At 39.7% G+C, this 16,236-nt stretch overlaps 1 protein-coding gene across 1 annotated transcript in view; it reads right to left on the bottom strand.

Annotated features, from left to right (window-relative positions):
* Positions 1-482: 482 nt before the first annotated feature.
* SLC66A2 (solute carrier family 66 member 2) overlaps positions 483-16,236 on the bottom strand; it is an 82,767-nt gene continuing 67,013 nt past the window's right edge. The window contains exon 5 of the mRNA XM_067537541.1: positions 483-4,339. Within this exon, the coding sequence (XP_067393642.1) occupies positions 4,132-4,339 (208 nt within the window). The 3' untranslated portion in view covers positions 483-4,131. The remainder of the gene's footprint in view (positions 4,340-16,236) is intronic.

Consider the following 16,236-nt stretch of genomic DNA (forward strand, 5'->3'; position numbering starts at 1 on the left):
ATGGAATCTGTCCACTCCTCCCCCCATTACTGCACAGCCAAGACTTCCTCAGCAGTGGGGCTTGGGGTGGTACTGGGGCTGGGGGAGGATCTGGGGCTTGCAGTGGAGCTAGTCTGGGGGAGGAGAGGGAATGAGGGTAGAGTCGAGCTGGGGACAGAACAGGGGGCGGAGTGAAGCTGGGGGTGGAGCTAATCTGGGGGTGGAGAGGAGTGAGGGCGGAGCTGGGCCTGGGGGCAGAGCAGGACTGGGGACTGAATGGAGTTGGGGGAGGAGCAAGGCTGGGGGCAGAGCAGGGCTGGAAGTATGGCGCTCTCTCTCCCTGCCCCCCCCATGGGGCTGGTCCCGCTCCCACCATGTGCCCCCCCAAATGTTCCTCCCCGCCCACTAAGGGAGTTCACCCCACAGTTTGGGGACCACTGCTTTATACAGAAAGGCAGCCTTTAATTCAAAATTTTTGATAAGAGGCCCATGGATTCAGCATATTCATTTTTTATTTAAATGTTTTAAGATATTATAAGAAGTTTAGGCCTTAATATATTTTGTATTCAATTCAAATTTTAAACAAACAGATTTATTTTTAAAAAGAAAAAAACAATGTAAACAAAATAAGAAAATCCAATTTAAATAAGAAATTCTGATTTTTTAAATTTTTTCCCCAAAAAAACATTGGTTTTTATCCACCCTAAATCCCAGATATTCTGAATCCTAGTCCTGGGCTTTAACCTTGGGACACAGTATGCGTCATAATTACTTATATGGCAACCAAAGCCTGATTTTCCTTTCTAGAGAATATGAGGACAAGGTCCCAGACCAGATGAGCAATATAAAATCTTTAAATAAGATTCCTTTCTTACATTTGAACAGAACATAAAGCAACAATGACTCACTTTATGTATAATTGATTGATTTAATTGTTTTTAAATCACTGCAATTGACAGAGAATGTGAGCTCCATGCAATGTACCATACATTCAACAAAGATGCATTTAAAGTCACTTATTTCTTAATTCTCTGAGGTGATCATTGCTACAGATAATTCCTTACATATAAAAAGTTCTGTAACTTTGTTTTCAAAGCATCTTTCAAGCTGAAGTTCAAGGGAGTTCCTAGCCAAGTATCCCAGCTTTTTTAATGCTCTAAATAGAAAATGACTTCAGACACTAGTCCACTGGCTTCTCTTCCAGCATGTGCAGCTCTGGTATGAAAGAAACACGTTCACAGAGCATACTGTTTTTGGTACTGATGGCAGACTGTTAAGAATCTGCAAACCAAAGAGTCCCAAAAGAAGAAAGGAAAAACCATGTTCATTTTATCTTCAGTAATACCTGTTACACAAAGCCTAGAGACCGTCAGAAAATGTGTCCTCTCTGATTAAATTGTAACACCTAGAAGCATACTCCTTAGCAGCCATTTAGCTGTTACACCCCCATTTCATACAAACAATAGAAAAAAAGACCACCAGGTATAAAAATCTTCGTACTACAAGTTATTAAAAAACCAAAACCATTAAAATAGGTGAGAAAACATTTGCATACCAGTAGAAATACAATCCTCATTGAAGCAGCGTACACCAGAGAGGATAGTCATTAAGTTCTTAATTAAAAAAAGATGAAGCCCAGATGTTCTTTTAACACAACCAAAACTTTTGAGAAAGGGAGAGGAATAAAACATTCATAGTCTGCCATGCCACATACATCATCTTTGTAAGGTCACTTCAGGCATAAAAGAGTATAGTATCAAACAAAATGCATGGAGTCAGAGTTTGACCATAGCACTCTATGCCAGGCCCTCAGATTGAACAACTTTCCTGAGTTTTGATTTATTTGTATCTGCCAGTGGCAGAGGGAGTCCCCTGCAGACACCACAGACAGGCCAGGTCCTCCTACCTGTTACTCTGCCATGGCAGCTGGATGCAGAGGAGATTGGTGCATCCCAGTGTTCTCCACCCAGACATCATGAAGGGGTGCGGAACATGATCAGCTCAGAGGCTGCTCCATAAAAACAAGAGGTTTAGGGTGCACAAATACAATCCTGTGCTTGGATCATGCCACACCCATGCAGGCAAATCCTGACCCCACTGAAGATAATGGAAATTTTATTGCCAATGGGGCAGGATTTGTCTCATAGAAACAGGACGTTGCCTCCAAGAAATGCATGGAGAGTGGGATCCCAAATGTCAAGCCAGCAACTTTGAGATTTATTTTAGACTGAGTGTTTAAGACTTCAGAAACAAGGAAAGCCAAAGCACAATAGCAAAGGACACCTTAGTGTCAATTATCCTAAAATAAACATTCCTGATAGACTTTACTGCATTGTGACAACATGCTTTTTCTCTTCTGAGGAGTATGGCCACCTCCCATTAAAGATGGTCCATACCTAACGTGTAGTAGAGCCAAATACAGCACATAAATGAGAATACCGGATTTAAAATGGAAGATGTGGTATCTCAGACTTGTTGCCTTATTTAAAATAATGTATCTTTTTGGAATGTTCTCCGAAAACAAAACAACTCACTGGAAATCCAGCACTGTCCTAAACACCAGTATCTGCAGTAGGGTAGCCTTTATCTGGCAGTAGAGAGAGTCTCAAAGAAGAAGGCAGCACAGACAACTGTTTCTGGGACTCGGTACTCTCTCTGTATCCATCTCATACTGGTCAAGACAGGCTCATTATGGCAACTGGCTGAAGCCAAAGGGTTTGAACATTACAAACTGTACTCCGCTCAGCATTTCCAGATACGCGCCAGTTCTCAGAAAGGGCACAATGACAGATGTTGACAAATATATAATTATATATAACATTATGTGCCCCTCCTATCATCTCACTTTCCCTTCCAGCTACTATGTATCTTTCTAAAAGTAAACAGCATGGAAGATCTTAAATAGCGGAAAAACAATTATTCTCCTCTTCACACCTATTCCTTTGCAGCATTTGTATGTTTGGCTAACACAAGAAATACCCCAGAACGCAAACTGGTCTCACTTGGCATTCAATAATACTAAAGTGAATCTCAATCTTCAGCTAACCACATTTTTAGAAAGCAGACCTTGCTCTATAGATTATTCCTCCTTCTCAAACTGTTCTCCACTCCAAACCTTAGTAACCCATTTTCACTGCCACATCTTTATTCCTGGCTTTCCCAATTTCTCAACCACTGCCTAGAAATTTTCCCACTGGTGCTCCTGGCAATGCCTGCCTACTGGCCCCAATCAGCATTGCTACAGCATCCCAACAACCCACCCTGAGTCTCCCACACACCAGCATGAGCCAGCTATGCACCCCTAATCAGGGAGGGCCCCCATCTCTTCCTGAAAGCAGCTGCTTCAAAGCAAGACTACTTAGTTATGTTAGACTCCCGCTCTCCCTGCCCTTAATTCTCCCTTCATCCCACCTGGTAACTAGCTATCCCTATTTTAGATTTGGCCACAGCATCATCCACACCATAATCTCCCTGAAACGATCCCTCACCTTGCTCTAGTTACTGCCACACTGATCCAGCAGTGTGAGCGTGCACACACACAGGAGGACATTTACATTTTATACTGGCAATCATTGGTTTACTTTAGATTGTTCACCTTCCCTTCTCAGTCCCTCCCCACTCCCCACCTTCCTGATCCACTGCACCATCTTTTTTGAAACTTTGATGGTGTCTTCATACATCACTGAAATATTTAACTCTTAACTGATATTTCAAACTTGCTTCCAATGTACACGCTTAATATAAATAGGTAAAAGCTTCAGACAAAATATTCTATCGTTTCTGTGGTTTAACGTTTTTTTAAATAGCATTAAAAACACAAACATTCAGCCCTTGCGATTATATGTGTACACACACACACACACACACACACACACACACACACACACACAGATTTATAAGGCTCATAGGTATGTATGCAAAAAATAAACAGACTGCCTGCCTACCCACCCCCAAAGAAAACAAATTCTATACAATGAGTCTGAAACCAAACAGAAGCAAACCATTTAAAAAAACCAAAAAACTTCTTATGTTTCCTAGCCTTCTTCTCTCTTCTGTTTTCAACTCATCAAAGTAGTATTTACAAGTGGAAGTAAAAGCTGCAAAGGCAGACTTCACAACAATGTTGACCTGTAGCCATCTCCACCATGTGCTTCAGAGTGCCTTTGTACTGGCTGGGTGTGCGGTGTGCGATGCTGGCTTCTGAGGGTAGTAGCTGTAGAAGTAAACCTGTAGCAGGATGGCCATGTCCACAAATACCTGGAGCAGTCCGCAAATGGAGAACTGGAAAGGAGCCTGGTTCAGGATAAAGTAAACAGTCTTGAAGGTATCGCCACTAGTCCACATCAGCACCATCTTGACACTACAAAAAGGGACAAAGAGAGAAGAATTAAAAAGGATCTGACCAAGGAACCTCTTGGGGCTAACTGGCAGAAGGCATGGGGTGTGTAAAGTTTTACAGGGATCCCCTGTGCCAGATGTATGCATATTAAGTTTACCAAAGGGTGGCATGTGAATTCTCTACCAAGAGCCCCCCTGGTCATCATAATCACTGCAAATGTATGTACAGTAATTGGTTTAAGGAATTGTGTGTCTGTACTGAAAACTATGTTCTTAAGGCACGTGAGTTAAGACATGTCACCAGAAGGTGATCAACATGCTCCTGTCAAATAGGAGGGAAGAGATGCTTATCTCTTTCTCTGGTGGGTCATGTGTGTATTGTCTGCTTCACAATGGAGGTCTTTTTGCATTACTGAGCCTGATGCTAAATCAGGGGATTGCGAATTCAACAAGAGGAAAGATTTAGGAAGAAACCAAAACAGCAGGGAAGTATCCTGTTTACAAGCAAAAACAATGGATTTGGGAGTTATAACTGGGAGTACTGGGTACACCTAGATCCTTCATCTAGGAGACCAACTGTTAGCATGTTCTGTCTCATGAAAGAAGGGTCACAGCCATCTTGGCTGGAAAATGCTGCAAAGACTTTGAATGAGCTAAACTTTATCAGACAGGAACGTATCTGGTTAGTTAAATCAAGGCTCTAAAGTGCTTGTTATGATTTTATTTCACTTGTAACCATTTGTTTCCAATATTTTTACTTGCTACTTCTCGAATTTCTATGCTTTGTTAAATAAATGTATACTTGTTTTCACTATAAACGTTTCTAAGTGCTGTGTGTGAAGTGGAGCGGTGATCTAAGGTGCAGCCGGTAAGCTGAGGGCACTGTTTCCTTGGAAGAAGCAGATCTGTGAATTTTTTAAGTGTCCAGTGGAACAGGGACTGGACACTCCCAGGAGGAACTCAGCAGGGCTCTTGGGGTGTAGCGATAGCCATGCTCAACTGCAGAGGGACGGCAGAGCCTCTGTAAGCTACGAGCGGAGAGCTCGTGTTGCCCATGACAGGTGGAATCAGGGAGCTGACATCTGACAGGCACAGACAAGGCTTCCTCCTGCTACAGGGAGGTGGTAGTAAGGGACCTCACAACCCTGAGTATCCCTGGGAAGCATCACAGATTGAAAGAACTGGAACTTTGATGTAGGATTAGCTTTACCAGACCATGACTGTATTGATCAACCTATATGAACAGTGGTCAATACTTGATGCTGCAGAGAAAGGCTACCACCAAGTCCACACAACACACTTAACCAAACCATGCAGTGCTGTAGTTAGGGGTGGATAATTGCTTCCTGACCCCTGTAGCCTACAATTTTATTATCTTAGTACCTACAGATACGAATGCTAGTGGTCAAGAAGCTATTCAACTCCAGCTGTGATAAGGGACTTGATGACATCCTATGAAAATGAATACAACACCCTGATTATGCGGCACAGAAAATGAAGTAACATGGTGGACGTCAAACAACAGACTTCAAATCAGTTCACTGCAACACTGGTGGCCTCCTGTGAGTGGCGCTCGTTTGCGCGAGCACTCTCTCTCTCTCTTTCTCTCCCCCTCTTTCCAAACAAACACTTATGCAAAGAACTGATTTGTGTGCTCCAGAGTCAAAAACAGGTAGTCCAACAGTACACACACACACAAAATAATGAATGTATCTGCAGCTCCTTATAGCAAGGTTAGAACTCCATCAAGAGGTTTTGGCACAGGTATAAACCATGGGAGCAAAACCTGAACTTTAATACCTATTATTCTTCCTTTTTCTACTTTTATTTTGCTGCATCTGTGGCCCTCCCCTGCTTGCCCCTCATCTCTGGTGCATTCCTGGTCCTCCCATTCAAGCTTCAGGGGAAAGTATGGGGAACATAAGTAGATTTTAAAACTTAAAATACAGAAGGTTTTTCTTGCCATGCCCTCAACATTGACAGTCAAGGATGTGAACGGTCAGTTTCTGAAATCTGGTTATGGGCTTCATATAGTATAACTAGAGAGCTTTTTAAAAGGACAGATAAGCAATACTAAATAAAAGCTTTGCTGTTCACAGTTGCATTATTATAAATATTATCCAGCTCATACATGACTCAATTTTGCCAGACTTGATTGTAATTCATCAAATGTAACCGGGCACACAGTGTAGAAAAGGAATAGGGTCTAATGTTCATTTCCTAAACATTCAAAGGGGACAGGGGAAATCCAGATAGGTCAATTTGTATTTTGGATACAAACAAGGGACTAAATCCTGCGGTCCACACTCTAGCCCTTCCTTTAACAGGGGCCAAGGGAGCCTGAAGATACTGACCCATCACATAACAGGACTATAAGCCTTTTGCGACGTTTATAGCCCATGTCAGCTGACTGGGATCATAAAATAAAGATCAGTAGCAATCTACATTTTATGGAGCTACCAAGGGATTGCATGTGTGAAGCTGTAAGCTGGACGTAGGATTCAATAAATAATAAGACATGACTAGTTCAATATCAAATCGTATACACATAACAACAAGAAAAAGATAAGGTAAGCCTAGTTCAGTCCTCCTCATTCACTGAAAGAAAGCACAGCCCTTCTGTGTAACGAACACCACCAGCCATAGTAATGATCCAGGTTACAGAACATTTTTTAGATGTTTACACATGCAGATTTTTAAAAATAGGAAAACTATTCTGAACAGCTTGAATAAGTAAGACAGTAGTGCAATACATTAGGATATTTCGTTTGCAGACAACTGAAATGACTCCTGACAATAATAAGCAGATGGACGTTTGCTATGCAACTGATCGTGGACACAGAGGATTTAATTGTGAATCTGTCATTTTACAATTTTGTTTGTTCAATAAAAATCATCACATGCTAAACAAGAGTGTGTCTGGCCTGCCGAGTCTGGCAAAAGGATATGTTAATTGTTTATATAAATCCAATTAAAAGCTGCGCCATAGATTTTAAGCAGGAGTCTAACATCCAAAAGGACAAAACGTGGGCCTTCTCTTTGCCAGATATGCAGCAAGAAAAAACAGTCAAATTCACTCAAGAAAAGGAAAGTTGGGGTATTTAAAAATACCCTAGACTGTTGCTACCCAAGAGAATGGGGTGTTTTCAGGGGAATGTATGTCATCAGCAGTCTATAAACCATGAGGGAGCTTAGTCTCTTGGCAAAAGAACTATAGTCAAGGGCAAAAACCTTTTGGATGAATATAGCAGTACTTTATGAGCAAAGCACATGCTGCAATGACAATGCAAATCTAACAGTCGCATGAGCCATGATGTTCAGACAAACAGGGCTGTGAACTTTCATTAGGAAATATTTTATGACCTTTTTGTTTGCAATGCTGATTTACATATGTGGTGTGTGATCCTGCATTTTTTGCGCACTCCAAAGAGTCCCAGTGACTTCAAACAGGAGATTCAGATGCTCAAGGAAAGTAGGATTATGCCCATGGTGTTTGCCAGGACATACTCCAACACGCAATGTTCAGAAGAACGCCAAGTTATTCAGTTACATATATATACACAAGATGACTGACATGAAATGAAATGAATATAGCTTAAAAAAGTTAACAATGCCAGATATCAGAAAATGTATATTAGTTGGGGCATAACACCAAGAGAAATCTACAAATTAATCTTGGGTCTCTGGTTAAAAAAAAAAAAAAGTTACTATTAAAAAAAATTATAAAAAAAGCAAGCAAATAATTGACAAACCTAATTTCACAAATGCATCTGGGCTATAGAGCCCAGGAAATAACCGGGCCACTCTGCACAAATTAGTGACCACTCAAGTTCTCTCTACTCACACACAATTTACAATATTATAGGTGGGCTGGTAGCACCACTTATCGTTAAGGCTGCCTGAGACTTTCCACTTTAACACCGACTCTATTTTCAGTTGATTGTGACTTGACCAAACTGTAACCATCTGGGGTGTAATTTTCCATGCTGGGTGTCTGCCTCAGGCTGAACAGGTTTTTTTGGAAAATTTCAGACAACAGTTGAGTCATTTCTGAGAACAAGGCTAGATGCAAATAAATTGTTTTGCCCATGTTAAAAAAATTCTTGAAACTCTCTCTCTGAAAGTGTTCCCATGCTTGTGAACAGGGAGTTGAAATTTGGTGGGGGAGGGCAGTCTTTGTGACAGGAATTGTTTTTTTGCCATCCTTGTGAAATTCTGTCCAAATCTGGCCAAGTTACACAGCCTTTGAAAAAAAACTCAGTTCATGCATGCTCACTGGAGACTTACCAGACTTAATAGCTAAAGGGGGAATGGGGAAGGAGGAGTCATGCTTGTAGGGAATGGGCACAAGAGTTTGTGACTGCTAGAACACACTCCAGAAAGGAACCCAACATCCCCGAGTGTCTCAATTACTCTGCTCTGAGCAAATATCTGTGAAAAAGTCTCTCTCTCATCCTGGTCCATGGAGGACAACAACCTACTGTTGCCAGCAGTTCTCTTTTAGGTCAAGTGGAAAAGAGCTGTGCAGTGGATCTAAAGGTTCCAATCACACTGATGACCCATGTGGTGTCAGTAGATGTCACATGACGTTTCTGGCTTTTCCTGTGGAAAACGGTATGTGATCATGGAAGTAAAGACTGTATCATAATGCACGGGCACAAGGGTGCTGAATTAAGGTTGCACAATTAAACGTTAGAAAATGCCAGAATTCAGGTAGAGTGGTGGTTGACTTTGAAACCTTAATAAGGTTCTTTTAACACAGCTGATATTCTCTATTAGCTGTACACTGTGCTTCCATTCAGAATAATGGGAGTTCCTGTGTGCATTGAGGAGTCAAAACTTTGCATCCGAACAGACTTTGGCATATTGAGTCGTTTCAGGATTTCATGTGGGAGAAGAAAAGGACGCTGTAGGGTTAGATTCTGAACTTTGCCCATTAGCCCTCTGAAGCCGAGAGGAATTCTAATGGCTGCCCAGCTAGTTCTTACGTTTTTTCTTATTGTTGAAAAAGAGAAATCTTGGATAGATTGCTTCTTGTCTGCCTGGAAGGAAAAAGGAGCAGAGTGTCTTGTCACATAGGCAGGCTTTCACTGAACAATTATTTTGTGGGCGCTTATCTGAGTGGTTATTCTACAGACCAATTTCCTTTTCCATTCAGGGAAGGAGAAGATAAGTGCCACAAACCAATCCTTTCTTGCAAAAATACCTGAGGCATATACAAACTAGCTAAAAGTAAGCCAAGGAGACCAATTACCAAGGAGGCTTATAGATTAGTGGCAAAGGCTTATAGACTAGCTCACTTCCAACATTCACAGAACCCCTGTTTCCAACTTCAAATTACTTATGCTAGAGAGTTTTTGCCAAACTAAGCACTCCAACCATTAAAAAAGTTGTACCGTGTGGCATTCACAACAACATAACATTCAGCTTTGATGCAAATAAATCTTCTCCTATTGTCACTATAACATTTAAAATCTGGATTGGGGAAACAAAATTCAGGACAGGCACACATCTGCCCAACCAGCAGAGACACAGTCATTTAGAAAAACGTTATGAGCACACTGAAGCAGTAGTGTTGGTTAGCGGTGGAAGGGAGAAACAGACAGAGAAAGGAGTGAGCCATACCACACAGCATGATTGGTTAGCTAGAAAGAGAGAAATGGCAACATCAGTTTCTGCAACAACAGATATGCCCAGAGAAGAGGAGGCAGGAGTTACTCTGAAATAGATGGTGTTGTCAGAGGCTGAAGCCGACTTGCAACAAAAATAGTACTTCCCACCAATGTAAATCACTACTGTGGTATCTGGTGATGACAAACCTCCTAAAACAAGTGGCTTCCTTACAAGTGATCTTATTACATTAGCAATTCCATGTAATAACAGTAAGTTAATGTCCAATCTTCATAAAATGTTAACTAACCATAAATGAGGGAATCTGTTGGCAATTTTTCTGTTGTGATTTACTCTTAAAAACATGAAAGGATAACAATTTATTATACTATTGAAATAATTCTAAGAAGAACATTGTGTGCTTTTATCATTTGATAGACATTAGACCATGTCTCTTTCCTTAGATGTTGCCAAATACTAATTTTTAATATGCTAACATAAAAGAAATCCCTGAGACACTGCAGCTCAGCACCAGAGACAGCATATTTCATATAGATTTTTGTACAAATTACTTTGCTAAAAAACAGTATGCTGGAAAACTTGGTGCATTTTTCCAAGGAAATAGCTTTTATTTTTTGTTTGTTGTACTGTGTGTTAATACTGCAATTTGAAGTTATATAATTACAGAATCTAGAGTTGGAAAATATCTACTGGCTCACTTTGCCTATACCCAGCCAATAAAGGATTGTTCTGTAAGCTTTTTCCAGCCTCCAGAATGGTTTTAAATATCTTTCCACGGTTTCACTTGAGAGATTATTCCACAGTCTAGCCAATCTCACTATTTGGAAATTATCCCCGATATTTGGGCTCAAAACTCCTTACTCAGGCATAACTCTCACAAAGCTCAGTGTTTGCACTTTCTTTATTCCATCTATCCATAGCCTGACTGCATGTTCTTGCATGACTCTCCCGTTCCAGCACAGAGTTTTGTTTTTATCTTCAATTCTTTGAACATTCTCTTATAAAGATATATTAGCCATTTCTTGTTCATTACACCTTTCTTCCTCTATCCGCCAAAAGAAACAAGAACTTCTAAATAAAGTTAAGGCACAAAACCCTATCCCTACATCATTAGCCTTAAAATGTAGTGCAACAATATGTCAAATTAGCTGTCACTTACAAAGCAGCACATAGGCAAAACCACAGTCTGCAGAACTTAGCGTGGTACTTGGCACAAACCTACACAAAAGGAAATATCTAACAGTCCTTCTTTTTATTTGTTCCATGGATTGCCTTAAAATTAATGTTACCACTCTGCACGTTAGTGATTTAACACATGAAACCAAAAATATCCTACAGCTGGAGGATGTGAAAAGGATCCAACATTAGACAATGACTTCCGCTGTGAAATTCCTCAGTGATTTGACCACACATGCCAGCACACTTAAATAAAAATAGCAGCTACGTGTTGCCGGGCTGTAATTACACCCTTGGTATAGTCATGAGCATAGTGCTAATTTTATTCAGTGGACAGTCAAGGAACCCAAAATCCTAAAGTATGTTTCCAATAACTGGAAGATGGATACAATTTATCAAACTTTATCCACTTAAAATGTTGTTTGCGACTCCCACAAACCAGGGGAAACTATGAAAATAAACAAAATTTCTATGACTTTCAACTTTCCCATCAACTTTTGTGAGAGTTAGACAAGTGCATTCCCTCTGATAGTCTCAAAGTGCTTTACAAACAAAAACCCCTTTGAAGTAGGCAAATAGTAGGCCAGGTCAAGGTGGGAAATAGTTTGCTGGTATAGCTATACAAGCAAACCCTTTGATTGTAGACTAAACTCATAGCAACATATAGTTTATACCAGTTAGGCATGCAAAATAAGCTATACTACAAAAACACTTTTAGGCTGGTATAATCATGTCTACACTAGGTCTTCGCAGGTACAGAAATATCAGGGCTGGTCTACCATACAAAGTTTCGTTGGCAAAATCTGTCTTTTGTTACCACAGTTTGAATGCGTCCACACCAAAATCTAATTCTTGCCAACAAAATCCAGACTTTCTGTCACCAAAATAAAGCCTATCTGAACAACAGAAATCCCTTGCTGACATACTTCCATTGGCAAAATGCCAGGGTGGACACTGCATTAATCTCATTTTACAGACAGAGAAACTGAGAGTCTGGCCGTTAAGTGACTAGCCCAAAGTCATGCAGAAAGTCTGTGGCTAAGTACAGACTAAGCCCCAGATTTTCTGAATGAGTCCTTTACTGTGACTACAGGATCACCCTAAGATCAGTTATTGAATCAGTTCCTAAATCTTGAAAGATTTGAGGAAATATATTAAGATCAATAGTTAGTAAATAGCTTATATTTAGCACATTTAAGGTGAAATCCTGACTCTACTGGTGTCATTGGAAGCTTTGCCATCAACTTACACATGGCCAGGATTTCACTCTTTTGAAAACTCACTCCCTATGTAAAATCATGCAATTCATAAGCAATCAATTGAACTTACAAGTTTCCTTCCTCTCTTCCAGAAAGGACAGTCTTGTAACTAAGGCACGGAATGGGACTTCGGCAATGCTGGACTCAAACCCTGTCTCCGCCACAGATTCCCCATGTAACTTTGGGAAAGAATAGCTCAGTGCCTCAGTGCGACATCTGTAAAAGATTATACTACTTCTCCTATGACAGGGGCAGGAGGAGGATAAAAATCAGTAATATTTGCTAGATGCACAGATTCTTCAGGACTATGGGCCATAAAAAGCCAATTAGCGAATACATTTCAGCAGTGCCCATGTTTTGAAAAATATTTTCTCACCATCTTTTTCAGCTGCTAGCTGTTGCAATCTGTTTACATTAACAGTTTTAGAGCAAGAAGCAGCTTTCACATTTGGTTCCAACAGCCTCACTTTGGAAAATGTTCAGCTCATATCATCAGGCTCCGCAAAGCGGCTCTACTATATCAGGTCCCCTTGCAGAAATGTCATGTGTACACACCAGTGGCATTTCTGCCAGAAAGACTGACCTGCCTTTAACAAGGAAGAAAAGGCGGGAGACCATGAAATTCTGTTTTTAAAAGTGCAAGAAACAAAAAAAAATAAGTGAACAGAGCATTTATCCCCTATGGAAGATAAAGCATTTTTAACAAACATCAGTACTGATGCTAGCCAAATTTTAAAACATATTTATATATATATATTTCTTTTTAAAAAGCTGAACTACCATCAAGAGCCACATTTCCAAAGGCAAGTCAAGTATGCACACACCAATACAGAGCAAATATCTGGAGCATTTTTGCAGGCCCTGCAGTGCATATAGTGCACAACCAGTTGGGGATCTAAGTTTGATACTTTATCCTTCAGGAGGTGCCAAGCCTCTAGAAGGAGTGCCTTATGTCACTTAGTAGCAATTTGTCTGACACTGGAGTGGATTGACAATTACCAGAGTAAGCCATATGTCCAGCCCTAGAAGAACAGTTCACAGGAACTTGAGGGAGGAAAAAGATCAAGAGTTTATTTTGGAACTTCAGAGTTAAGCTGAAACTATATCCATGAGTAATGGATAGCATAATATGTGTGGTTTGGACGATCCAGCTATTTGAAAACCCCTGCAACTCTAAGGCACAACAGGGTTTATTGAGAAAGATGTTCCAGAGTGAACGCTAAATTATATTTGTTAAGCAAGAAAATTCAGAGAGATGCTCTCCAAGGTGGTTGTGGGTCAGATGATGTTTATTTCTTTTATGCAGCCACAAAACACACACACACACACACACACACACACACACACACAAAGAAAATAATTATGAAAAGGAGTTAAGGCAATAGATTACAGCTACTCAAATACACACACATTTTCCCATGATTTTCAAGTGAATGTCTTTTTATTATTATTATTACCACCACTAACACCTAAGTGTGCTGTTGTAAGGTGATTCAGCACCTTTTGATAATGTACTAATTCAAGGCAAAAATTTCCCCTGAAAAATGCAGATTCAGGTTTCTGAATTCATGATACATTTGCTGAATTGTTTTGATCAGAAAACCTAAAGAAGTTCCCCTCTCTCCCAAAGAAATCAAAATATTTTATTTAAACTTTTACTTCAATTTTGTTTTTAAAAAAATGAAACAAAATTAAAAGCTCAAAAACAAAATGAAACATTTTGATTCAGGTTGAACAAAATGCTTTGTTCCACCCAAAATAATAATTTTTTAAAAACACAACTAAAGACTTTTTGGTCTGCCAAAAGTTTTTTTGATTTGTTGGTATGGCGAGCAAACTGAAAAATCAATTATTCACACATCGCTGTAGTGTACAAAAACGCAGATTGGGTAACACATTCTACAGTGTACTTGTTCATATAACAAAATGTCCCAGATTGAATTAGTTTTGCTTACACAGTATATAGGACACTCCTACATAAATCCATATATAAATATCTTACTTTTTAAAAAGTGCTCTTAAGCGATTGCCCCATTGTACAAAAGATGGATGTTACAGTCTGTGGAACTAAAGGATCTTTGACACAATATGTTGCAAAGGCTCCTTTGGAAGCTATACTAGATAATATTTTGCAGAGCAATTTGACATCATTGATTGAAGTTTCTGTATAACTGTAACCAATGAGCCTCAACACCCTAGTGAAGTAGACCAACATTAAACCCATTTCACAAGTGGGTAAACTAAGGCACAGAATGTCTAAGCAATTTATCCAGGAGCCATGCCCGAGAGTCAGTGGCAGCTCCAGAAACAGAATTCCTTCCTGTGACTTACTTCATGACTTTGGTGATTAGAGCACAAATGGCTGTTGGTTGTCTGGACAACCTCTTGTGCTCCACCCCAGTGGCTCTCAACCTTTCCAGACTACTGAACCCCTTTCAGGAGTCTTAATTTGTCTTGTATACCCCCAAGTTACACCTCACGTAAACTACTTTCTTACCAAATCAGACATAAAAATACAGAACACTGAAAAATTGCTTACTTTTTCATTTTTACCATATAAATTATAAAATAAATCAATGGAATATAAATATTGTACTTACATTTCAGAGTATATAGCGCAGTATACACAAGTCATTGTCTCTATGAAATTATAGTTTATACGACTTCACTCATGATTTCTATGTAGCCTGTTGTAAAACTAGGCAAATAACTACACAAGTTGATGTACCCCCTGGAAGACTTCTGCTTGCCCCCAGGGGTAAACGTAGCCCTGGTTGAGAACCACTGCTCTACCCACTAAAGTGCACTGCTGGGAGGTACATTTTCAACTATTCATGATTTTGGCCACTTTTTACTGACATAAATAATGCAGAAGAAACATCCTAATCCAACAACATCCTAATCATTTCCGTTTGCAGTCCGACATAACTTGAAGCATAAGACATTTAAAGATTTTAATAAAAAAGGAAGAAACTGGCTTTTGACCAGGAGCCTTCTATCCCCAGGCTCAAACACAGTATTACACTGATTTTTAACAATTCCCCTTTCCCTTAACAAAATAGGGATTTATAGTCGGACATTTTGTTAGGCCCAGCCGCCAATTTAAGTGAGGTCATTTTAATACATGGGTGCCTTCATTTTATTATGATAGCCCTATGAATAGCCTGCCCATGCTTTTACTATTGCAATGATGTAAAGCTGCAATTACTGCTGAGGCCAACATATACAAAGTACAATTTGCTCTCTAGGTCTAGCTTTAATATTTCCTATACTGTCTTGGACCAGTGGTCCTAAATAGCGCCTTTCATGGAGCAAAATCTAATACCGTCATTACAGTCATTACTTTTCAGGCATTAATCGCAACCTTCAGCTAGAGGTTTTTGTATGTTTTAGGAAAAACACTGGAGAAATACAGTTCCCAAAACAGAAGTGTGTGTAAAATAAGAGCTATGCACAGGGGCAAAGTTTAAGACTCCTTACCCTTCGCCTAACAATCTGGGAATAAGCTTAGACTTTTTACCTGAAATGAGATTCACCTGCTTCTCAAAAACCTTTGGGATTACATTGGAATAATAAATACAACTGCACTTACACACATAAAAAAGCATTTGCAAACTGGGTGTAAAGAGGACATAAATCAGGATAAAGGAAAGGTCTTTATGCAAAACAATAGATTTCAACTTTATAAAAATGGAACTCAGTATCTTAAAAAAAAAAAAAAAAAAAAAGCTGTTGCAGCAGCTATGCACAGCAAGATTATATCCTGTTATATAGTTAAACCCAGAGTTCCCAGTTTTAAACAGGAATCAAAAGATGTTTTATCAGATGATACCAAGCCAGAAAATGGTCATTT

This window comes from Emydura macquarii, unplaced genomic scaffold (assembly GCF_026122565.2).
Source record: "Emydura macquarii macquarii isolate MOO-44397 ecotype Brisbane River unplaced genomic scaffold, CSIRO-AGI_Emac_v2 contig_431, whole genome shotgun sequence".
Taxonomy (NCBI): Eukaryota; Metazoa; Chordata; order Testudines; family Chelidae; genus Emydura; species Emydura macquarii.